This window comes from Oncorhynchus mykiss, chromosome 24 (genome assembly GCF_057628025.1).
Source record: "Oncorhynchus mykiss isolate SJ-2025 chromosome 24, ASM5762802v1, whole genome shotgun sequence".
Taxonomy (NCBI): domain Eukaryota; kingdom Metazoa; phylum Chordata; class Actinopteri; order Salmoniformes; family Salmonidae; genus Oncorhynchus; species Oncorhynchus mykiss.
Window position 1 is genome coordinate 27,162,950 of NC_143045.1, and position 25,451 is coordinate 27,188,400.

At 42.0% G+C, this 25,451-nt stretch overlaps 1 protein-coding gene across 1 annotated transcript in view; it reads left to right on the forward strand.

The window, feature by feature from the left end:
- LOC118944061 (chloride channel protein 2) overlaps positions 1 to 25,451 on the forward strand; it is a 64,287-nt gene that overhangs the window by 32,519 nt on the left and 6,317 nt on the right. The window contains exons 9-20 of the mRNA XM_036961697.2: positions 3,411 to 3,495; positions 4,828 to 4,929; positions 5,224 to 5,308; positions 6,803 to 6,958; positions 14,625 to 14,694; positions 14,823 to 14,933; positions 16,542 to 16,755; positions 17,932 to 18,065; positions 18,677 to 18,873; positions 21,531 to 21,648; positions 21,937 to 22,007; positions 23,553 to 23,591. Coding sequence (XP_036817592.2) covers positions 3,411 to 3,495; positions 4,828 to 4,929; positions 5,224 to 5,308; positions 6,803 to 6,958; positions 14,625 to 14,694; positions 14,823 to 14,933; positions 16,542 to 16,755; positions 17,932 to 18,065; positions 18,677 to 18,873; positions 21,531 to 21,648; positions 21,937 to 22,007; positions 23,553 to 23,591 — 1,382 coding nt within the window. The remainder of the gene's footprint in view (positions 1 to 3,410; positions 3,496 to 4,827; positions 4,930 to 5,223; positions 5,309 to 6,802; positions 6,959 to 14,624; positions 14,695 to 14,822; positions 14,934 to 16,541; positions 16,756 to 17,931; positions 18,066 to 18,676; positions 18,874 to 21,530; positions 21,649 to 21,936; positions 22,008 to 23,552; positions 23,592 to 25,451) is intronic.

Here is a 25,451-nt window from a genome sequence, read left to right on the forward strand (position 1 = left end):
TAAGATAACACTAACACATGAAAGAAACCTTTAAAAAATGTTACTTATCATTCTGGGAACATAGAAAGAACATTGAGGGAATGTTTTGTGCACCCTGATGCAAACATTGTAAGTATGCCATCACATCTGGACATATTTTGTGTTTATCTCTCGTCATATCCCCACAATGTTCCCACAACCTAAATAAATGTTTAAGGGACTTTTAAAGAACATACAAAATCTGTTATCGGAACATTCTTGCTACATCAGGCAAATGTTTTTTCAACCTAATAGAAACATTGTAATCATCAGCACAACTGGACAGTTTTTGTGTTTTGGGAACATATCTTGTCATGTCCTTGCAATGTTACCACAACCTAAAGAAATGTGTAAGGAACTTTTAAAGAAAAAAATGTGCTTCCTCTAACATCAGGTGAATATTTTTTGCACCTTAAAATAAATATGATATAATCATCTTCACAACAGGACAGTCTTTTTGTTTTGCTTTGGGAACATATGTGCCCGACCGCCTTGATTCGGTCTTATGTAGCAACATTTGAAATTGTGCTTTTCACATTGCATAAAAGCAGAGACGCAAAGATGCAGAATGGTATATCAAGCACTGCATTTGAGGAACAATGGGAAAGTTATTCTGCTTTGGAAGTTGATAGACTTTAGAGATAATGGCCTTTGAATGTTTTGGTAAGTACTGGAGAGCTCTTCTTTGTCTACACCCATTCAGCATCGTTCACACCCTCTTAATCTTTAGCTCCACCAATCTCTTTAAGGGTTGATCCAAGCTTTCTGTCCTAACAACAGCAGTCAAGCATCCAAGTTAACTGGGTAACAGTTGTTGTAGTGAAATTCTATTAAAATGGGCACTTGCACAGTGGAGTCTTTTGTTAAGAGATGTAGCTAGCTAGCTAAACATTGAACCATAGTCACAACTCATGATGTTACTACCATGCATGCATCGGCAGGTAGCTAACCAACCAGGTTAGCTAGCTAACATTAGGCTATAACAAGCAAAACAAATGGCTCTGAGATATGACTAATAAGGTCATACAGGTAACGTTAGCTAGCTAGCTAACAGTACACTTTAACTTGAAATGCAAATACTTTATGTCAAAATTAGAAATGTGTAATTTCTGAAAATGTAGCTAGCTAGACTTTCTTACCCGTCTGAAATCAGAGTAGATAGCCAGAGCGAATTTACTGGCTATGTCTATCAACAGTTGTCGCAGTGACATTCTATTGCAATGGATACTTGCATAGTGGAGTCTTTTGTTAAGACATGTAACGTTAACACACCCCATTCCGTACAAATGTGCGCAACCGCAACATTCAAACGAGGCTACAAAGAAAACGAATGATATTGTAGTGACTGTATTGACGTCAAAATCAGGGGTGTGAACTAGGTTTCTATTTAAGCGTTGATCGACATGGTAATGACTCTATAGTATTTGAGAAAAGTTGAAAAAACTGACCCTCCGTTACATCTTGACGTGTCATGTCGTAACGTACAGCACGCATAAAGCAACTATTTCTGTCTTACAATCTCTCTCCACCAGGTGTAGCAATTCTATCATCCTTTAAAAACAAGAAATGGACAGTGACGGGGGTAAGGGGGGATACCTAGTCATTTTTTTCATCATCATTGCATGCGATCATCATTCTCAAAGCCGCTGTTTACTTCTAAGATCACTTTAGCACCGCCCTAAAAACCCGATTCAAATTCGACACAAACCTTCAAATAGGTATGTAATGACACATTATATAAACTCTTTATAGTGTTTTATTTACATTTTAGAGGCGATAAGGTGATAAGTTGGACATATCGAGTGAAAAAAAGCCATTTTCTCACACGACATCTCTCCTTCTCACTATCACGCATTAGTTTTGCTTCCCCACCCGCAATTTTTAAAAAGACCCGACGGGGCTCATTGCCTGCTTTAATTATGCAGAAACGGGCAGCGTTTAAGTCATGTAATTGATTTTGTTGGAAAGGGGAGAAATTGTGCTTTACAATGGTATTGACATTACAGTTGATCTGGAAGTATTACATTTTTGGGGCGCTAAAATAAGGGCAATTGTACAGACCAAGGTGGTGTACGAGTTTACGTTAGCTAGCTAGCTAGCCAAACAATGAACCATAATCCCAACTCATGATGTTACTACCCTGCATGAATCTGCAGGTAGCTAACCAACCAGGATCAATGTTAGCTAGCTAACATTAGGCTATAACTAGCCAAGCGAATGCCTCTGAGATACGAATAATAAGATCATACGCTTAACGTTAGCTAGCTAGCTAACAGTACACTTTAACTTGAAATTAAAATTACTTTGTCAAAATTAGAACATGTAATATCTGAAAATGTAGCTAGCTAGAATATCTTACCCGTATGCATCATGGTTGGATGCTTCTTCCTGTCACAGGTGCCATTGTTGCCTACAGTTTGAAGATGTAATCCGGAGACAGGTTTTTTCTCCATCTCCTTAGCTATCATACGCTAATTCCACTGATTTCAAAACTCGGTCCTCCAGAAAGTGGAGAGCAACACTTATGCAGCTCTACTAAGCAATATATATTTTTTTAAAAGCTGTGTTAGACAAGATTACCTACACATACTGACCAGCTCAAATAGACAAAATGTGTGCTATATGGCAGACCAATCCGAACTCATCTCTCGGCATGTCCAGCCCACTCATTATCTCAGCAATCATGGCTAGCGGGAATGTTGCTTGCTTTTTCTGTGGCTAAACCAACAAGGCTCTGTGGCTAAAACACATTTTGATATAAAAAAAAAGATTACGTTAAAATGGCTCTCGTGTGAAGTAGTGACTAGTTTCCTGAAACGGGTCACATATCTTTTGTGATGTCCCCACAATGTTCCTACCAGACTGTTACCACAACCTAATGAAACATTCTGGAAACCTTTAAAGAACAGACTATATGTGTTCTGGTAACATCCTTGCATTGTCAGGCTAATGTTTTATACGAACACTGTATAATCATCAGCACAACTGGACAGTCTGTGTTATGAGAACATTTGCCACAACATAACAAATGTTCTGGTAACTTTCATAGAACCAATTTTGGTTAGCTGTGTATACTGTATATTGCCTTAATAAAACATTGAGGTAAGGTCTATACTGTATATAGCCCAGTGTTTCCCAAACTCAGACCTCGGGACCCCAAGGGGTGCACATTTAGTTTTTTGACCTAGCACTCCACAGCTGATTCAAATAATCTTAGCTTGATGATTAGTTGATTATTTCAATCAGCTGTGTAGTGCTGGGGCAAAAACCAAAACGTGCACCCAGGGGGGCCCCAGGACTGAGTTTGGGGAACACTGATATAGCCCTTTAAAAACATTTTGATAACAATTAATCACTCTATTTCTCTCTCTCTATCCCTCTCTCCTACACAGTGACCATCACAGCTCTGTTGCCAACCAATTTCCGTCAGGACTTCCCCTTTGACCTCCAGGAGCTCCCAGCCTTCGCTGTCCTTGGGTGAGTCTAAGTTGTCCTCAATTAGCCAGTCTGCTCTTTGTTGCCTCTGTTAGCCAGTGAGCTCTTTGTTGCCTCTGTTAGCCAGTGTGCTCTTTGTTGCCTCTGTTAGCCAGTGAGCTCTTTGTTGCCTCTGTTAGCCAGTGAGCTCTTCGTTGCCTCTGAATTTATGAGCATTCATATACAGTAATTGGCTGTAACTGAGGGGGAACTTTGAGCTGGGTGATATGAACAAAATCCATATTGTGATAAATGTAACTATTTGCTTTAACAGTAAATACAACGACAAACAACAAAGTTAACGTTTTTGGGGCAGGGCTGTTTTTTCCAGTGTCAAGTAGGACAACTGAGATGGTAGCCTATGGTTAAAAAAGTCAGCTCTTTCATCTAACATATCCAGGGAATGCATGATTGATATTTTGATGTGTAACCTGATTTCTTTTTGGCTATATGACCATGTAGGTTAATTGATTCATCTATCAGTAAATATGGGTTAATGTCCTAAAACAACTTTCCAGTTTGATGTAGGCCATTTCTATTCCCTGAAAATGGCGTGCTCTGCTCTGCGAGCGCATCAACCATGCTACGGCCTACACTGATCAATGGTCATACAGGGAATTCGGAAAGTATTCAGACCCCTTTCCAAATCATGTCCAATCAAATTGTAGAAACATCTCAAGGATGATGAATGGAAACAGGATGCACCTGAGCTCAATTTCAAGTCTCCTAGCAAAGGGTCTGAATACTTCTGAAAATAAAGTATGTTTTTATTTTTATACATTTGCAAAAATGTCTAAAAACCTGTTTTTGCCTTATCATTATGGGCTAAAAGGTATATTGATGAGGATCATTTTTTATTTGATCAATTTTAAAATGTGGAAAAAGTCAAGGGGTCTTAATACTTTCCGAATGCACTGTATACTTGTACATCTCTCTCTCCTCACATAATGGGGTGAGGGAGTGAGAGCCTCCCACAGCAGCCGACAGCGAAACGGGATAGGCAGATCAACACAACGTATAGGCTATTACTATTGACCAAATAATGATTTTAGAACAATCTACAGGAACGTTGTGTAGCAAAGTCACTGAACATGCAGGTGTCAGTAATTTTTAGTTCATCGTCCCAGCTCTAGGCTCTGCTACCACTTGGTTCTGGTGGCTGGAGAAACTCTGCTTCTCTGTCCTACTGTAACTTCCACAAAGTGGACACATACTTGGATACTTACTTAAAACACAAGCTTATATAAACAGGTCTCTCTCTCTCTTTCTACACCTGTCTTTTTCTCCTTTTAATCTCACCCTCCTCCCTCCCTTCCCCCTCTTCTCTCGCCACAGTATTGCCAGTGGTCTTGGCGGGGCGTTGTTTGTCTGCCTGAACAGACAGATAGTCCAGTTAATCAGGAACCAGAAGACCATCAAAAAGTTTCTCATGAAGAAGTAAGTCATCAACATCAGACAGTGGCCCCTACTGGGTCTTAGAGAGAGTACCTGTATCCCGGTGTGTGTCTCTCTCCTCTCTCCTCTCTCTCTCCCCTCCCTCTCAACCTCCCTCTCTCTACTCTACCTCTCACCCTCGCTATTTGCTCTTCTCTCTCTTTCTCTCTCTCCTCCCTCTCACCCTGCCTCCTTCTCTCTCCTCTCCCCCTCACCCTCCCTTTTTTCTCTCTCTCTCTCCCTCCCTCCCTCCCTCCCTCCCTCCCTCCCTCCCTCTCTCCTCTTCTCTCCTCTCAGGCGTCTACTGTACCCAGCCCTGGTCACTCTGCTTGTGTCTACGATAACGTTTCCCCCTGGCTTCGGACAGTTCATGGCAGCCAAGGTTAGTTTAGTTCCACCCTTCCAAACCATGGCCAGTGGGTTTTTGTGGATAACACAGGTGAAATCAGAGGAGAGTTGATAGTTAGAAACACAGATAAGTACTGTTGTGTGTGTGTGTGTGCGTGTGTGCGTGCGTGTGTGTGTGTGTATGCGGCTTCATTGCAAGTGTTTGATGAGAGCAGTGTCATTTGGCTTCAATTATATGAGGAGAGAGAGAGCGAGAGAGGATGGAGGTGTGTTTGTGTCTGTCTACACGTGTGTGCGCTTGTAGAGATGGTTTAGGGGTGACTAATGCATATGCCTCTCTGATTAAATTCCTCTCATCTGTGAAATTAAAACAATTAACAGCAGAAAATGCAGCGGATCCTCCGGCCTAACACACACACACACACAATCACACATTTACATAGAGGCACAGTCTCTCCCTACATCTAATTTTTTTCTTCCTATGTCTTCCTGCCCCCACCCCCCCTTCCCTCTCTCTCTGTAATGTGAGGGGGAGTGAAACTCTTGGTGTAGTTCTGCTGTTGATTCTAGGGATGTGACAAATAGATTTAGATTCTTAACGTTTAAACTGCAATTTTTCTTTTTGCTTAAACAATAAAAAATCATAAAGATTAGAAGAAATGAAATGTTTTTAAATTACAATTCCATGTACAGATAAATAGTTAAGCAGTTAGATTAAACAACTCCTTTGTAAGATATATATTTTTTAAATGAAACATGTATGGAAATAGGTGAATTAACACTCCTCATTTAGCAGGCTCAAGCAAGCTAAAACCCACATGGTAGCAAAAACTAACTAGCAGAAATTGTTAAATGTTAGAAATGATTTAAACACTTTGCTGGAGGCTACTATTTAATAGTTAACAAAAAATCATGTATGTCTTATAAAATATACTCACCCCACCCAGTATTGTAATCAAAACCAGAAAGCATGTAGTTCTTGGCTCAGATAGTATAGTAGTGTGGGCTCAATATCATCTCATTAGTGTGCAAGATCTTGAGAATCAGCTGTACATGTGATGGAAGAATGCACTGTGCATGCAGAGGGTTGCAATTCCATTGAATTGGGGAAAGTTTAACCAAAATATGACACAAGACCTAGAATTGCCTTGTGTATCCCACAATAAATTCACTGTCACAAGCTAATGTGTTTGATGAATTTAAGCAAAATAACCCAAATTCCCATGGAAAAATTCCAGACATTTACCAGAAAGTTTATGACCCTTTGCAACCCTATCCCCTAGCACCTACTCCATGGCACTTCATGTAGATTGGGATAGCACTAATGTAAAGCTTCTCCTTGCCCTCCGAAAGGAATCATTCTTGCTGTGTTGCTTATACCTATCCAATCATATCTTTCATATCTGCTTCAATGCTTTGGGTAGGAGCTTGGGACCAATATGGGATATATAAAAAATTACATAAATGCCTGCTGACTTTAGGCCTCCATCTGTCTGATATGATGTCACTTCCTGTTTCCCCCATGCAGCTGACCCAGATGGAGTCCCTGGAGACGTTGCTAGATAACCAGACGTGGTCTAAGCAGGGCATACCCGAGGAGTTTGACAGCAACAGCCACTCCCAGGCCTGGAAACACCCCCAGGTCAACGTCTTCGTCACCCTCACCCTCTTTGTCGTCATGAAGGTAGGCACACAGGAGCCTAACCTTTCTCCTGTTAGTGATCTTAAAGGAAAGGAGTTAAAGAAACAATTTGACCATCCAAAACTGCTTAAAAGTCCTGTCCTGTCCTCTTGTCCCATCCCTCTCTCCTCTGTCCTAAAATCAGACACCTTTACCTTCACTCCTCTGATGGTGCTGTCCCATCCCAACCCCTCTGTTCTTCCAATGTCACTTCCAAGGTTGACACAGCCAATTGTGTGTGTGTGTGTGTGTGTGTGTGTGTGTGTGTGTGTGTGTGTGTGTGTGTGTGTGTCCAGCCCCCTACTGTATATGTAGCAGTATTTCTGGCATATATTTCGACGTTGTCACTGACTTTGTGTTTGTGCCCATTGTCCTCAATAGAGGTACTATTTTAGTAATCCCCTGTGTGTGTGTGTGTGTGTGTGTGTGTGTGTGTGTGTGTGTGTGTGTGTGTGTGTGTGTGTGTGTGTGAAAGCAGCGTAGGGTGTAGAGTTACTGACATAGATCCATTAGATCACATTGGCAGCTGGCCTTAATTACTGCTAACTAGACAGTAATTTCTATGCAATCAAATCAAATTTTATTGGTCACATACACGTGTTTATCCAGTGTTATTGCGAGTGTAGCGAAACGCTTGTGCTTCTAGTTCCGACAGTGCAGCAATATTTAGCAAGTAATATCGAACAATTTCGCAACAAATACCTAATACACACAAATCTAAGTAAAGGAATGGAATAAGAATATATAAATATATGGATGAGCAATTTCAGAGCAGCGTAGGCTAAGATACAGTAGATAGTATAGAATACAGTATATACATATGAGTTGAGTTATGAAAAATATATCCATTTTATTATAGTGGCATTATTAAAGTGACTAGTGTTCCATTTATTAAAGTGGCCAATGATTTCAAGTCATGCTAGTGATGGCTATTTAACAGTGATGGCCTTGAGATAGAAGCTGTTTTTCAGTCTCTCGGTCCCAGCTTTGATGCACCTGTACTTACCTCACCTTCTGGATGATAGCGGAGTGAACAGGCAGTGGCTCGGGTAGTTGTTGTCCTTGAGGATCTTTTTGGCCTTCCTGTGACATCTGGTGTCCTGGTGGGCAGGTAGTTTGCCCCCTGTGATGCATTGTGCAGACCGCACCACCCTCTGGAGAGCCCTGCGGTTGTGGGCGGTGCAGTTTCCGTACCAGGTGGTGATACAGCATGCAGGATGCTCTCAATTGTGCTTCTGTAAAAGTTTTAGGTGACAGGCTTAATTTCTTCAGCCTCCTGAGGTTGAAGAGGCGCTATTGCGCCTTCTTAACCACACTACTTGTGTGGGTGGTCCATTTCAGTTTGTCAGTGATATGTACGCTGAGGAACCTAAAACTTTCCACCTTCTCCACTGCTGTCCCGTCGACGTGGATAGGGGGGTGCTCCCCCGCTGTTTCGTGAAGAATAAGGCTTGCTCTGAAGGATCAGCGAAGTGGAGATGTTGTTTGCTACCTAGGAAGTCCAGGATCCAATTGCACAGGGCTGGGTTCAGACCCAGGGCCTAGAGCTTAATGATGAGCTTGGAGAGTACTATGGTGTTGAATGCTGAGCTATAGTCAATGAACAGTATTCTTACATAGGTATTCCTCTTGTCCAGATGGGATAGGGCAGTGTGCAGTGTGATGGTGATTGCATCGTCTGTGGACCTATTGGGGTGGTAAGCAAATTGAAGTGGGTCTAGGGTGACAGGTAAGGTGAAGGTGATATGATCCTTGACTAGTCTCTCAAAGCACTTCATGATGACCGGAGTGAGTGCCTACGGGATAATAGTTAAATTATCTTTGCCTTCTTGGGTACAGGAACAATGCTGACCCTTTTGAAGCATGTGGGTGTGAGAAATTGAATATTTCCGTAAACGCACCAGCAAGCTGGTCTGTGCATGCTCTGAGGACGTGGTTAGGAATGCCGTCTAGGCCGACAGCCCTGCGAGAGTTAACACATTTAAATGTCTTACTCACGTCGGCCACAGAGAAGGAGCGCAAACAGTCCTTGGTAGCTGGCCTCGTCGGTGGCACTGTGTTGTCCTCAAAGCAGACAAAGAACGTGTTTAGCTTGTCTGGAAGCAAGACGTCGGTGTCCGTGACGTGGCTGGTTTTCCTTTTGTAGTCCGTGATTGTCTGTAGACCCTGCCACATACTTCTCTTGTCTGAGCCATTGAATTGCAACTCCACTTTGTCTCAATACTGACATTTTGCCTGTTTTATTACCTTGCGGAGGGAATGACTACTTTGTTAGTATTCGGCCATATTCCCCGTCACCTTGCCATGGTTAAATGTGGTGGTTCGTGCTTTCAGTTTTGCGCGAATGCTGCCATCTATCCACGGTTTCTGGTTAGGGTAGCTTTTTATAGTCACAGTGGGTACAAGATATTCTCTATACTTCTTGATAAACTCAGTAACCGTCTCAGTGTACACGTCCACATTATTCTCAGAAGCTACCCGGAACATATCCCAGTCCGCGTGATCAAAACAATCTTGAAGCGTGGATTCCGCTTGGTCAGACCAGCGTTGAATAGTCCTTATCACAAAGTTTCTGCTTATAGGAAGGGAGGAGAATTAAAAATATATATATATTTCACCTTTATTTAACCAAGTAGGCTAATTGAGAACAAGTACTAATTTGCAACTGCAACCTGACCAAGATAAAGCAAAGCAGTTTGACACATACAACAACACAGAGTTACACTTGGAATAAACAAACATACAGTCAATAATACAGTAGAAAAAGTCTATATACAGCTTGGGCAAATGAGGTAGGATAAGGGAGGTAAAGCAATAAATAGGCCATGGTGGCGAAGTAATTACAATATACCAATTAAACACTGGAATGGTAGAATGTGCAGAAGATGGATGTGTAAGTAGAGATACTGGGGTGCAAAGGAGCAAGATAAATAAATTAATTGGATGTGCTATTTACAGATTGGCAATGTACAGGTGCAGTGTTCTGCGAGCTGCTCTGACATCTGGTGCTTAAAGCTAGTGAGGGAGATATGAGTCTCCAGCTTCAGTGATTTTTGCAGTTCGTTCCAGTCATTGGCAGCAGAGAACTGGAAGGAAAGGTGGCCAAAGGAAGAATTGGCTTTGGGGGTGACCAGTGAGATATACCTGCTGGAGCAGGAAAATGTAGTCGTGGTCTGATTTGCTGAAAGGAGGGTGGGGGAGGGCATTGTATGAATGACGGAAGTTAGAGCAACAATGGTCCAGTGTTTTTTCAGCGCGAGTGCTACAGTCGATATGCCAATATAATTTAGGTAGTATCGGCTTGAGGGGGGATGTACTTGGCTGTGACAATAACCAAAGAGAATTCTCTAGGGAGATAATAAGGTCGGCATTTGATTGTGAGGTATTCTAGGTCAGGTAAACAAAAGGAATTGAGTTCCTGTATGTTATTACAATTACAACATGAGTCGTTAATCATGAAATATACACCCCCGTGCTTCTTCCCGGAGAGATGTTAATTCCTTTCAGCACGATGCACTGAGAGTCATGTTTCCGTGAAACAGTGTATGTTACAATCCTGATGTCTCTATGGGAAGCAACCCTTGCCCTGATCTCGTCAACTTTGTTATCTAGGGACTGAACATTAGAGTAATATACTTGAAAGAAGTGGGCGGTGTGCGCACCTCCTAAGTCTCACTAGAAGACCGCTCTGAATTCCTCTCCTCCGCGGGCATTGTTTTTGGTCGGCCTCTTGAATCAGTTCAAATGCCCTGGCTGGTGCGAACAAAGGATCCGCTTCGGGAAAGTCGTATACCTGGTCGTAATGCTGGTGAGTTACCACTGCTCTGATATCCAATAATACTTCCCGGCTGTATGTAATAACACATACAATTTTCTGGGCTAACAATGTAAGAAATAAGCAAAAAAGCAAAATACTGCAAAGTTACCTAAGGACTAGAAGCGAGGTGGGCCTCTCTGTCGGCGCCATCTTGGTCTCTTATGCTGAATCAGTGCTGGAAAATGCAACATTACCTGTTTATCTTTAATTATACTGTTAAAGACCTTTAAACATCCCAACTAGCCCACAGTGTTACCTGGAAACAGAGATGGTAGTTGCTATGTAATAACACAGAATCTGTGCTGGAAAATGCATCACTACTTGTTTCTCTTTTGTTGTATCCCTTCACCATTACAAATATAACATAACAATGACACGTCCTATGCAAATATATGCACAAGATATGACTAAGGATTTAAATGGCAATTCAGTGACATGCTGTATCCCCAGCGGCGTGCATACATTGTCCCAGTATTTAAAAAAAATAGTTATAGATTTGTATTATTTAAGACAATGGATGCCATGTCCATTTAAAAAATGTTTTGTGATTTCCAATAAGGAAGTACAACTACTGTAAATGATTATGTGTGCATAAATGATCAGATGAAGAGTGCCAGTAGTCCATGTTCCCTGGATCAACAGGTGACAACAAATACATCCAGTGAAATATCACAGTGCAATCGCAACAAAAGTGACATAGTATTCAAAGTGACAGAGTAAAGGAATAAAATAAGTGACATTGTAAAAGTACACAAAAAAGAAGAAGAAAAAAAGACCTATAGGAATATAGTATGGACATTGTTTGTGCATAGAGTGGAATAACTGCAGTGCAGTAGCAGCATAGAATTATAATTAAAGTATATCTACATAGTGGAGTTAGGTGACATACCTATTACATTGGTCCGTAAGACTAAAGTGGGCTGGTTTTGAGATAGGTGGTCCGAGACTTAATGTTGAATCGTCACTGCAGCGGATCCCTCTCCCCTGTGCACCGCCTTCTCCCGCCTTCCATTGGAGGCCCCTTTCAGGTAAAGGGCTACCTGAATCTGGACCTCTCGTTCCAAGCATCCCGGGTTGCAGGGTTCTTTCTAATGGCTCCTATACACAAAGAATTAACATTTAGTTACATTTCAATTGCACAAGGTCTTACGCAACGAGTTTAAAAAATTTACTGAAAAGTAACACATTTAATAATAACAGAACTTACTGTGAAGCATAGTCTTTAGAAACACGCCTTTGAAACAGGCCTTATTCCCTGCACCAGTCCAGGTTGTGGCAATGGCAAGCAGGTTTGACAGAATGCAATGTAGCATCTTCCACACTGTTAAATTCAGGTCCTTGACACCCTTTACTACTGTTTCCTATAGTTAAAGACCACCAGTTGTAAACATAGCCTAGCCAGCTAGCTAGACACTGGTAGTTACAAATATCAATGTCCACAATTTTAGCCAGTCAATAAGAGATTCTATGCAGCTACAAAAATACACAACATACATATAGAGCGATTTCCCATTATAAAACGGTTTTCAGTTGGCTAGATGGACAGTGTGATGCATTTACCATGAATGCTAGCTATCTACGTTAGCTTTGAAAGCATGGGTAGGGTAGCCTAGTGGTTAGAGCGTTGGACTAGTAACCGAAAGGTTGCAAGTTCGAATCCCCAAGCTGACAAGGTACGAATCTGTCGTTCTGCCCCTGAACAGGCAGTTAACCCACTGTTCCTAGGCCGTCATTGAAAATAAGAATTTGTTCTTAACTGACTTGCCTAGTAAAACAAAGGTAAAATGCTATGACACAAACTGTTGACTAGCCTCGCTAAAGCTTAGTCTCTTACCTTTCGACCGAAGATTAGTTTTATGGACTGGATGAGGCAACAAGGTTTTTCATCCTTGAGGCCATCTCGGAAAAACATCCGATATCAATCATTTTTCTGCCTTTCTCTTTCATGAACGACCCTATAATTCAATATCTAAATATAGTTCTCTTTCGGGCCTGACATCATTAATAGTATTATTTATTAATAGCATTCTAGCTACATTATTAATAGCATTCTAGCTACATTATTAGCAGAGTTGTGGCTGGATAAAGCTACCTCTTTTCATTTATTTTATTTCAGCTTTATTTAACCAGGTAGGTCAGTTCCAATCTATGGCCGGCTTGAGTGAGAGAAAGAGAGCTACGTGCATGACATTTTTTTCCGGAGAAAGCACAATCATGTGATCAGGTCTAATGAGGTTTCACAGTGAAAGAAGAAGAAGGCTGGCCCAGGCCTACCAAGTGTTACCCAATTAGGTTGAAGGGTGGGTTGGTAGCATTGCCTTTAAACTTGGGTCAAATGTTTCGGGTAGCCTTCCACAAGCTTCCCACAATAAGTTGGGTGAATTTTGGTCCATTCCTCATGACAGAGCTGGTCTAACTGAGTCAGGTTTGTAGGCCACCTTGCTCGCACACGCTTTTTCAGTTCTGCCCACAATTTTTCTATAGGATTGAGGTCAGGGCTTTGTGATGGCCACTCCCTTGACTTTGTTGTTGTTAGCCATTTTGCCACAACTTTGGAGTTATGCTTGGGTCATTGTCCATTTGGATGACCCATTTGCAACCAAGCTTTAACTTCCTGACTGATGTCTTGAGATGTTGCTTCAATATATCCACATAATTTTCCTAACTCATGATGCCATCTATTTTTTTAAGTGCACCAGTCCCTCCTGCAGCAAAACACCCCCAAGACATGATGCTGCCACCCCCTTGCTTGACGGTTGGGATGGTGTTCTTCGGCTTGCAAGCCTCACCCTTTTTCCTCCAAACATAACGATGGTCATTATGGCCAAACAGTTATATTTTTGTTTCATCAGACCAGAGGACATTTCTCCAAAAAGTACGATCTTTGTCCCCATGTGCAGTTGTAAACCGTAGTCTGGCTTTTTTATGCGGTTTTGTAGCAGTGGCTTCTTCCTTGCTGAGTGGTCTTTCAGGTTATGTCGATATAGGACTCGTTTTACTTTGGATATAGGTACTTCTGTACCGATTTCCTCCAGCACCTTCACAGGGTCCTTTGCTGTTGTTCTGGGATTGATTTGCACTTTTCTCAAGAAAGTATGTTCATCTCTAGGTGAGAGAACGAGTCTCCTTCCTGAGCGGTATGACGGCTGTGTGGTCCCACGGTGTTTATACTTGCGTACTATTATTTGTACAGATGAACGTTTGGAAATTGCTTCCAAGGATGAACCAGGCTTGTGGAGGTCTACAAAAAAAATTCTGAGGTCTTGGCTGATTTTCTTTTGATTTTGCCATGATGTCAAGCAACGAGGCACTGAGTTTGAAGGTAGGCCTTGAAATACATCCACAGGTACACCTCCAATTGACTCAAATTGTGTCAATTAGCCTATCATCCATGACATAATTTTCTGGAATTTTCCAAGCTGTATAAAGGCACTGTCAACTTAGTGTATGTAAACTTCTGACCCACTGGAATTGTGATACAGTGAATTATAAGTGAAATAATCTGTCTGTAAACAATTCTTGGAAAAATTACTTGTGTCATGCACAAAGTAGTTGTCCTAACCGACTTGACAAAACTATAGTTTGTTAACTAGAAATTTGGAGTGGTTTGGAGTGGTTGAAAAACAAGTTTTAATGACTCCAACATAAGTGTATGTAAACTTCCGACTTCAACTGTATGTGACACCGTACGTGATTTTCGGGGACCACTTTTGACGCATGTGCGCTACTTTCAGAAAAACTGTCAAAAAAGTAACCAAAACTTCTGGTAGCATCTTTAAATTAAATATTGTCCTGTTCCTTAATTGAAATGCCACACTGTTCCCTGTGTGACTCTGTGTCTGTCTGTCTCAGTTCTGGATGTCTGCTCTGGCCATGACCATGCCTGTGCCCTGTGGAGCCTTCATGCCCGTCTTCGTCATTGGTAAGAATTGTGTGCGAATGTGTGTGTTTCAACAATAATGGTAACCCTGTGGATATGCTATTCAGTCTTGTGAGTGTCTGTGTACCAATATGTTACTTTCTCATTAACAATGTGTGTGTGTGTTCTAGGGGCAGCGTTTGGCCGCCTGGTCGGGGAAAGCATGGCCGCCTGGTTCCCTGATGGCGTCCACTCTGATGGCACCATCTACCCCATAGAGCCAGGAGTGTACGCAGCCGTAGGTGAGTTACTGTAGAAATATACACACAAAGACTAAGTTTGGTACAAATAGACAAGATTATCAATACCTATTTATGACTAGACACAACTAGGCACCATTATTGTAACAATTAGGTAGTGCAAAGACAGATAAAGCAAGAAAGCCCTTTAAGTCACAGACAAAAACAATATGATGTCCCCTTTGGTAAGATGCATCTTAAAGGAAAACTCCACCAAAAACAATCTTTTTGTATTTGTTTCATTAGTCAATTGTTGACATAGTTCCAAATGTTTTGCTTGCCAGCAATCAAGCTTTCAAGATACGTAACTTTCAAAGTACAGAAATCAAATTGCATCATACGTGGATGATTTCTGTATTTTGAAAGTTTCAAATCTTGAAAGCTTGATTGCTGACAAGCAAAACATTTGGGACTATATCAACAATTGACTAATGAAACAAATACAAAAAGATCGTTTTTGGTGGAGTTTTCCTTTAACGTTGTTGCTATGAGTGATTCTGTTAGCGTTGTTGTTGACTGTTGTGCTGATTATGCTGTTGTTCAGTGTTGGGGTTGATGTCATCTGTGTTTGTGTCTAATGGGTGCTGATGTTCACTCACCTCAGCTTTCTGTCTCTCTCTGATGAGCCTTCTTTCATCTCAGCATGGCTAGATTTGCCCTCTCTCTCTCTCTTTCTCTCAGTTGCTCTCTCTCCCTTTTTCTCACTCTCTTGCTCTCTTGCTCTCTCACGCCCTCTCTCCTCCCTCCTAATAAAGTTAGGAATAATCAACCTTACCTCCCTCCCCTCTATCTCTGCACCCCCCCACCCACTCTCTCAACTCCTTATTTTTTCTCATTTTATCCACTCATCTCTTTTTCGCTTCAATAACGATTCTTAAATTTTAAAAAATGTGTGAGGTACAATGTAATCTCAATCCAACCCCTGTCTCTACCTACCATCTCCTTCCCTCCCCTCTCATCCCTCCCTTCTCACTTTGTTGCTCCAGTATTATTGATGAAGGCTCGGTATAGAGTTGAGTTGAAGAGAAGTGTGATTACACTGATATTGCTTTTACTACTTTAGTCATGTCAATGGACAGTAACCTGTATGGACACTAACGGGTACAGTAACCTGTACCCATTCCCTCCTCTCCTCTGTTCTTCTCTTCTCCTCCTCTCCCCTCTCCTCTCCTCTGTTCTTCTCTTCTCCTCCTCTCCCCTCTCCTCTGTTCTTCTCTTCTCCTCCTCTCCCCTCTCCTCTGTTCTTCTCTTCTCCTCTCCTCTGTTCTTCTCTTCTCCTCCTCTCCCCTCTCCTCTCCTCTGTTCTTCTCTTCTCCTCCTCTCCCCTCTCCTCTCCTCTGTTCTTCTCTTCTCCTCCTCTCCCCTCTCCTCTGTTCTTCTCTTCTCCTCCTCTCCCCTCTCCTCTGTTCTTCTCCTCTCCTCCTCTCCCCTCTCCTCTCCTCTGTTCTTCTCTTCTCCTCCTCTCCCCTCTCCTCTGTTCTTCTCTTCTCCTCCTCTCCCCTCTCCTCTGTTCTTCTCTTCTCCTCCTCTCTCCTCTCCTCTGTTCTTCTCTTCTCCTCCTCTCCCCTCTCCTCTGTTCTTCTCTTCTCCTCCTCTCCCCTCTCCTCCCAGGTGCGGCGGCCCTGTCTGGAGCAGTCACTCACACAGTGTCGACGGCAGTTGTTGTGTTTGAGCTGACGGGTCAGATCAGCCACATCCTGCCGGTGATGATAGCGGTGATACTGGCCAACGCCGTGGCCCAGTCCCTCCAGCCCTCGCTATATGACTCCCTCATCATGATCAAGAAACTACCCTACCTCCCTGAACTGGGCTGGGGACACCACGAGTATGTAGGACTACACCTATCTGTCCATCTATCTATCAACAGCACCCCTGGAGCAAATTAGGGTTAAGTGCCTTGCTCAAGGATAAATCAACAGATTTTTCACATTGTCAGCCCTGGTATTTGAAACAGCAAGCTTTCATTTACTGGCCCATCACTCTAACCACTACGCTACCTGAGGGTTAACCTTTTGTTTCCATTTTCTAACAGTCATCACTCACAAGCTATGTTTCCATTAACTTGTCCGATTATTTTTGGTCGACATTTAGAAAGTTTGCTCAGAAAATCGATGTGACAATTGCCTGCTACAGTGCATTTCCATTGAACTATCTTTTGTTCAAAAAACAGCTGGACGTGAAGATGTCACACGTACAATTTTTTAAAAGTTTTTCACAAAACCCTGGTGTTGAATAATGAAGTGGTTGAAGTGTTTCCGTTACCCATTTAGACAAACTGCTCATTGAATAAATTGGTGACTGCCTGTATGCCCTCCCACCTATCTGTTTAACGTCTCAGGTAGTCCGCGAACACCAGCACGGATAGAATGCATTCATTTACTAATATTTGCCATATTCTAATAATTCTCATGTCCCAACATATTGCCACGGTGAAACTTGCACTCCTGTAGGCCTAGATCTGAAATAATTGGATGGTGAAACTTGCACTCCTGTAGGCCTAGATCTGAAATAATTGGATGGTGAAACTTGCACTCCTGTAGGCCTAGATCTGAAATAATTGGATGGTGAAACTTGCCAGACAACCAGAAAAGCAAGGTGAAGCAATTCAGTCATTCTTGAGTCAGGACAATCCATGTCCTGCAAAGAAACATAATTTTTTATAGTTGAACGATAGATTTTGCTAGCAGTATGCCTTTAGAATGAAATGTGGAGTTTTATAGTTACTTGATGACAAAACGTACCTTCAAAATGATTTGGAAATCATAATTTATTAGAAAAACACAGATTCCATAATTTCTCACAATAAAGAAAGTTTGGCAAAATAACCCCCCCCCCCCCCCCCCCCCGTTGAACAGTTACAAATGTGGTCGATCTCTAGAACATTTCTTCTTTTGTGACATGGAGTCAATGGAAAACTGTACTGACTGTATGGGTGGTGCTAATACCCCCTCCCTCTCTTCCACTCCTCCTCTCGTCATCCCTCTCTCCTATCGTCCTTCAGGAAGTATAATATTTGTGTGGAGGACATCATGATCAGGGATGTGATGTACATCACCCTCAACTGCTGCTACAGAGACCTGCATGATGTACTGCTGACTGGACACCTCAAGACCCTGGCCCTGCTCGAGTCCAGTGGTGAGACACACGCACACGCCCACAAACACACACACATTACAGACTAATACTTTACAGATGCAGACACGCATACACACACATTATAGACACTACAGAACATTTTCAGTCAAATAAATGCTCCCCCACACACACATTCAAGTAATGTATTCTTATGCCAAGTCTGTTGTAATTGTGAAGCGATGCCAAAGCAATTAGCTGGGGCATTTAACCAAGATATAATAAGCAAATTCCACACACAAAGGCTATTATTTAAAACAAACAAACATACCCCCTCATACACACTGTACTGTAGTACACACACACACACACACACACACATACACACACACTCCTGGCTGTTCTCAGTTACATCACTCACCATGTTGTTGTGATTCGAGTCCACTGCAGTCTGGACATTAATTACTGTTCTAAAATACATCTTCTCCTCTCTTCCATCCCATCTTCCCACTCTGTCCTCCCCCTCCTCTCTCACTCTAATATCCTGGCCCCTCTCTCTCCACTTCTCCTCTCTTCCATCATTCTTCTTATCCTCTGCCCATCATCTCTGTCCTCTCTTCACCCCTCCTTACTTTTTCTCCCTCTCCACCTCTACCCCCTCGTCCCCCCCTCAGAGTCGATGATCCTGCTGGGTTCTATTGAGCGTGCCCAGATCCAGGCCCTCCTGTCCCTACAGCTAGGCCGGCCACGGAGGCTGAAGTACCTGAGAGACCGGGCCACAGCTGAGAAGCGCCTGTCGGTGGTCTCCCACCCGGGCAGTGAGGACGGCTCCACCATGGTCAACCAGGAGGTCCACTTCCAGGTCAATAAGGTAAAAGTACAAATACATCTGTATACGATGTGGTGCTTACCCTCAGTCTTGAAGTCTGGATCAGTGAAGGAGAGTAAGAGAACCTAGGCACTTTTCATAGTGAAAGGGGAAATAAAACGATATGAAATTCTTCTAATCTCATGGTTGATAAAGGTTGTATCTGTGAGAGAAAGAGTTTTAACAAGCCTTTACCATCCCATCAGCAAGAGGCCAGGAGAGAGAGACAGACAGAGGGAGAGAGAGAGTCTTGGGGCTCTGTTCACAAACACAGAAAGACCCCACAGGAGAGCAACACAATTAGACCCGACCAAATCAGGAGAAAACAAATAGAGAATTACTTGACACATTGGAAAGAATTAACAAAGAGCAAACTAAAATGCTATTTGGCCCTAAACAGAGAGTACACAGTGTCAGAATACCTGACCACTGTGACTGGCCCAAACTTAAGGAAAGCTTTGACTATGTACAGACTCAGTGAGCATAGCCTTGCAATTGAGAAAGGCTGCCGTAGGCAGACCTGGCTCTGAAGAGAAAACAGGCTATGTGCACACTGCCCACCAAATGAGGTGGAAACTGAGCTGCACTTCCACTGGCAACCAGTGAAGAACAAACACCATTGTAAATACAACCCATATTTATGTTGATTTATTTTCCCTTTTGTACTTTAACCATTTGCACATCGTTACAACACTGTATATTATATGTACATAATATCACATTTGTAATGTCTTTATTCTTTTGGAACTTCTATGAGTGTAATGTTTACTATCTACTTCACTTCCTTTGGCAGTGTTAACATATGTTTCTCATGCCAATAAAGCCCCTTCAATTGAAATGAATTTAGACAGAGACAGAGAGAGAGAGAGACAGACAGAGAAAGAAAGAAACAGACAGAGAACTAGAAACAGACAGAGATAGAGAGAGAAAGAAACAAACAAGAGAGAGAGACAGGCAGACAGAGAACGAGAAACAGACAGAGATAGAGAGAGAAAGAAACAGACAGAGATAGAGAGAGAAAGAAACAGACAGAGATAGAGAGAGAAAGAAACAAACAAGAGAGAGAGGGACAGACATAGAACGAGAAACAGACAGAGATAGAGAGAGAAACAAACAAACAAGAGAGAGAGAGAGAGACAGACAGAGAATGAGAAACAGACTGAGATAGAGAGAGAAAGAAACAAACAAGAGAGAGAAACAGACAGACAGAGAACGAGAAACAGACAGAGCGCCGCTCCAGAATCTCACATAACTGTTCAATTTGATTGAGATCTGATGACTGAGACGCACAGGCACACACACACACACACACAAACACACCCTTTAAACCCCCTATGCTACTTTGAGACCATTCTATCAAAGTCACTGAGATCTCTTCTAGTCATTGTAGTCAAAATAATGGGCAATTGGGAATTTTTAAATATGACCATAAGCACAATGGGATGTTAACTGCTTAATTAACTCAGGAACCAAACCTGTGTGGAAGCACCTTTCAATATACTTTGCATCCCTCATTTACTCAAGTGTTTCCTTTATTTAGGCAACAGGTACAGCATGAACTGTACTATTGATTATATATATTCAGAGTGTATTCATAGGTTGCACCATCGTGAATTGGTCGCGTCATGCCATTGTTATGAACGTTCTTCAGCCGTCCTCTGCCGCCCAGTCATTCTGGACAGAGGCTAACTACTATTTTGTCAAAATTACACTATAGTGCCTAAAAATATGATGACATTGCTAAAGTAAACAAATATTTAGTAGGAAACAACTTTATCTGCATTATCATGCGTTTAAATTTACTTTAGGCAGATGGCAATGTTGTCATTAGCTTGCTAAGTTCATCATTCAAATTTACTTTAGGCAGATGGCAATGTTGTCATTAGCTTGCTAAGTTCATCATTCAAATTTACTTTAGGCAGATGGCAATGTTGTCATTAGCTTGCTAAGTTCATCATTCAAATTTACTTTAGGCAGATGGCAATGTTGTCATTAGCTTGCTAAGTTCATCATTCAAATTTACTTTAGGCAGATGGCAATGTTGTCATTAGCTTGCTAAGTTCATCATTCAAATTTACTTTAGGCAGATGGCAATGTTGTCATTAGCTTGCTAAGTTCATCATTCAAATTTACTTTAGGCAGATGGCAATGTTGTCATTAGCTTGCTAAGTTCATCATTCAAATTTACTTTAGGCAGATGGCAATGTTGTCATTAGCTTGCTAAGTTCATCATTCAAATTTACTTTAGGCAGATGGCAATGTTGTCATTAGCTTGCTAAGTTCATCATAAAATAGCTAGCAATGCTAACGTTAGCTAGCTACAATCTGTTGACCTCTCAGTTAATCTGGCGACATCAAAATGATGACAAAAGGTTTTCCTACTAATTATTTTCCTCCTTTTCAATGTCATAGTATTTCCAAGCCACTGGAATGCACTTCTGAGGAAATATTCATTCGCTCTCATTGACAATGCATTGAGTAGAATGCTCAGTCAGGCATCAGTCCCAAACAAATGTTCGAAACAATATTGTGACGAAACATGCAACCCATGAATAGTAACGTGTGTGTGTGTGTGTGTGTGTGTGTGTGTGTGTGTGTGTGTGTGTGTGTGTGTGTGTGTGTGTGTGTGTGTGTGTGTGTGTGTGTGTGTGTGTGTATAGATCTCCACAGAGGAGACTTCCCTCAGTTCCACCCCTACCCCCTCCATGAAGCCACTGAAGCCGGCCCTGAAGAGACCCTCTGTGGTGGACTGCCCTACTGAGATACCCATGCCCACAAGTAAGAGCAAACACACACAGAGGAACTTGTATTACCAACATCAATGGTCTCTATCTCTCCTTCCATGTCTCTCAAATAATTGTATTTAATTTATTTTTTATTCCGAAAGGGTCCTAAAATTGTAAATCAAATAGCTAAACGATCAATAGTATGACCATCTTAAAACAATTCCATAAGTCAGTTTAGAACCCCCCTCAACTGCTTAGACTTTTGCAAATTATTAAACAACTAAGTACGTTTTGAATTACGTAGAGCTTCTTCAATAGTCTCTCTCTCTCCCTTTCTCAGGTCCACAGGACCACTCAGGCAGCACCTTAAAGAACCTCTTCCGTGTCAGACCTGATATAGAAGGCCTGGAGGTGAGACACCCGTCAGAAAACACACACACTCCTACCTCCTTTACAAACTCTCCCTCTTCTAGAAGTTCACGGTCAATCACTCTCCGATACATAATCACTTCCTGTTCAATCACTTCCTGTTACGCCTCCAACTCAAGCCTCCACACCTCCACTTAGATTAGGCATGACTCTATTTGGGGGTACATTTGCCCAGCGTGGCAGAGATGTTGTGTTAACGTTGTTCTTGTCTTTGGCTGCTGGAAGAACAACAATGTCAACATCAACATAAAGGGCACTGCATCGAGCTCTGCGTCTCCTGAGTTAAGGAGGCCACCCAAGCGCGTCAGGATATCCGTTGTGGTAAGAACGCTGGGCATGCCCCAGGAAACTGGTCAGCCATCCAATCAACCATTCGCCATCCGCTGCAGGGCTAATCCATGCCTGTGGACTTTGATCTGTGCCGAGCTGAGCCTTGCCGATCTGTGCCATCAGGACAAATGTGTTGAATGCCCTCCTCCCTGTCTGTGAACTCTTACTGCTCTCTGACACATAGTCCTCCTCTTCTGTTAGGTAGTTTTAACTCTGACCTCATCGTCAGAATGCAAACTGATTGGTCAAGAAGTCAGTAGTGGTCAAGAAGTCAGTCGTGGAGAACTCAACCGCCTCTCTAGCTATGACACCCTAAACCCCAAAAGACTACAAACCGTGTCTATGTGGTCCAAACCTGGTCTTTCCATGGTCAGGGTGGTGTGTTTAAGCTGCGGGCAACTTAAGGGACGTCGCAGTTCAACCAAAGCATGCTGCTACGCTGTCTATCATCAGCCATGTCATTAGAGGAGTCCAATCAGTGACCTTCTCCTGGTTTGTGGGTGGGGCCCGCCCCTCCACAGAACCAAACTCCTCCCCTTTTCATATTCTATAGTCGTTCATACCACTTGCCATGAAAACATATGTCATACTGAAGATGGAGGGGTGGGGGGGGGTGGGGGGGGTTCCATGCATGTCTATCTATGGAGGACAACAAAAATCAGAAGAACATCCTGTTGGTAAGACGGGCAGTTCTTATCCTCCTGTCCAATGACAAAGCAATTACACTTACATCCACCAAGGAACCCATAATGCATGAGAGGAGGAATTATTTGAAGTGTCTGGAAAATGACACCATAAATCATGATACGCTGTCTAATTACCAACGCTGCTACGCTCAAACAGCCATTCATGTCCATCAATGAAACAACTGCCCAATTCTGAATTAAGAATGATGATTACAACATATACAACATAACACTTTGTATGTACACCCCTGACAAAATATAAAATTGTAATTGTGTTATTCATAAATAGTCAAGAGAACAGCAATCTGGAAATGAAATAGTTCAAGGTTTTATGTCATTAAACATTGATTTTATTTCATATCCATAGACTACATGTATGACACATCCATATCATAAAATCATTCATTTATCATATAGCTAGATTATAGAAATAAAAGCTTGAACCATTTATCGCTTGGTGTGTGTTTGCAGTGTAAGTGTGTTGATCTGTTTCCTGTCCCTCTCCTCTCAGGATGACTTCGATGTGGATGATGACATGACCATCAGAGAGGTGAGACCCTACACTTTCTCTCCCTCTCTCTCCCTTTTCTCTCAGGATGTGTCAGTGCTGTCTGTCTATGCTACAGTGTATTTACTGGTTATCAGGGGAATAATTAGTCACTGTGTATGAATAGCCTTATCAAAGCTGGAATCTCTATGGGCATCTATTATCTCTGCTACACTGTGTAGCCACATAAAAGAGGAAACCACCTAGGCTTAAAGGAAGTGGAGTTTGGATAGGGATTGAGGGTTGATGTTTGGGTAGGGATTTAAATTAGCGATGGGGTTTGCAAAGTGATTTGGTTGGTATCAGGAATGATTGGATTTTAGATTAATGCAGGAATTATTGGTGGTACCTCAATTGAAATATTCTGAGATTTTTTTCACTGCATTCGATAATCTATCATTTCTTTAATCTCACGTTTCCGTTTCAACTGCTACCATGCTTATTATGCATATCACTCTCATATTTGCTCAACTATTAGCGTTTAGATATGCAGAAGCCCATATAGGTAACAATCACTGGAGTTGAATGTCTATTCCAAAAGGAATGATTCTGTCTTCTTAAATATTAATGAATGCCCCACAAAAAAACTTTTTTCAACGAAATACGATGTTTACCCATGTTGCACAACGATTGAAGTCAATAAATCATGGTTTTAGTCAAAGTATGATATATTTGGGCTTGAAGAGACGAATCCGGAAAGCCCATTTCGTGCAAATCGTTGTGAATGTAGTATCTTTTCATATGATATGATGAAGAAATTATTTTCAGCCTACGTTTAATTTCAGCACTGGGTTTTATTTGTTTTAGTTGCCACCCACCAGCATGACATAGTTTTATTAATCAGAAACATCTGCAGTTATTCGTCTTTGTGACTGAGATGAGAAACAGCCTTGTGTCCACTTGGCCGCCTGAGCCGTTTTATTAATGGTCTGAGATAGCCTTTTACAAACCCACTTCCCCCGTCGCCTCCAGATGAATGGTTTTGACCACTAAAGTTTTGCTTCACTAGACGCTCCACTGCTTTGATTGGTGTAAAGTTAGCTGGAAACCACAAGTGTTTATCCAGGTAATGAAAAGGCACCCGCAAAATAAAATGTATAGTAGTTACATGTCATCTGCGGAGTACATGATCATTTCACTTCCCCTGTGAGCCATGAGCATGGGTTGATTTGGCTTTGCTGTACCGCAGCCTGCCAGCAGTCTACTTACCAAGGGTTGCAACGTGTCCATTACAATGTAGAAAACGCATATCAGCTATCTTTCAATATCCATATTACTGGAGCCTATTCTTTCTAACTATCTTTATGGCGGATTCGCGGCCGCAATTTATGGACGATGCCAAACGTTTGGCGATAATAATAGATGGCGAAGTCAAAGATGACTGTGGTTTCCATCTGTGGTGAAGTTTTCCCTAAATCAATGCTTATGACAAATCCAGTTCCAGAACTAGCTATAGAGCCAGCTGGCTAATCTTTTGAATATTGTGTAGTTATAAAAACAGCAACATATAACATGAATTAGCTAAATAAGGTTAACTAGCATGTTAGCCAGCTACACAGACAGGTGTCAATGCCCTATTTGTTGACATGTATCAACTCCATGTGGAAATTCCCACATCCAATTTGTGAATATGTACAAGTAGGCTTCGTCATTCTTTGGAGGAGGAACCTAAACATGGATTTCCTCTCTGGGACAGGAAATTACGTTTAAATAGTGGTGGCAACTTCCTCGTGAGTCCTTTTAAGGAATTGAAGATAAAAGCCATAGCCGTTCTTTCTCACCATGGATGTAAAGACCATTTAAATATTCTATACGTCTAGTAGGGCTGTGACGATCATGGGACTTTGGATGACGATAACTGGC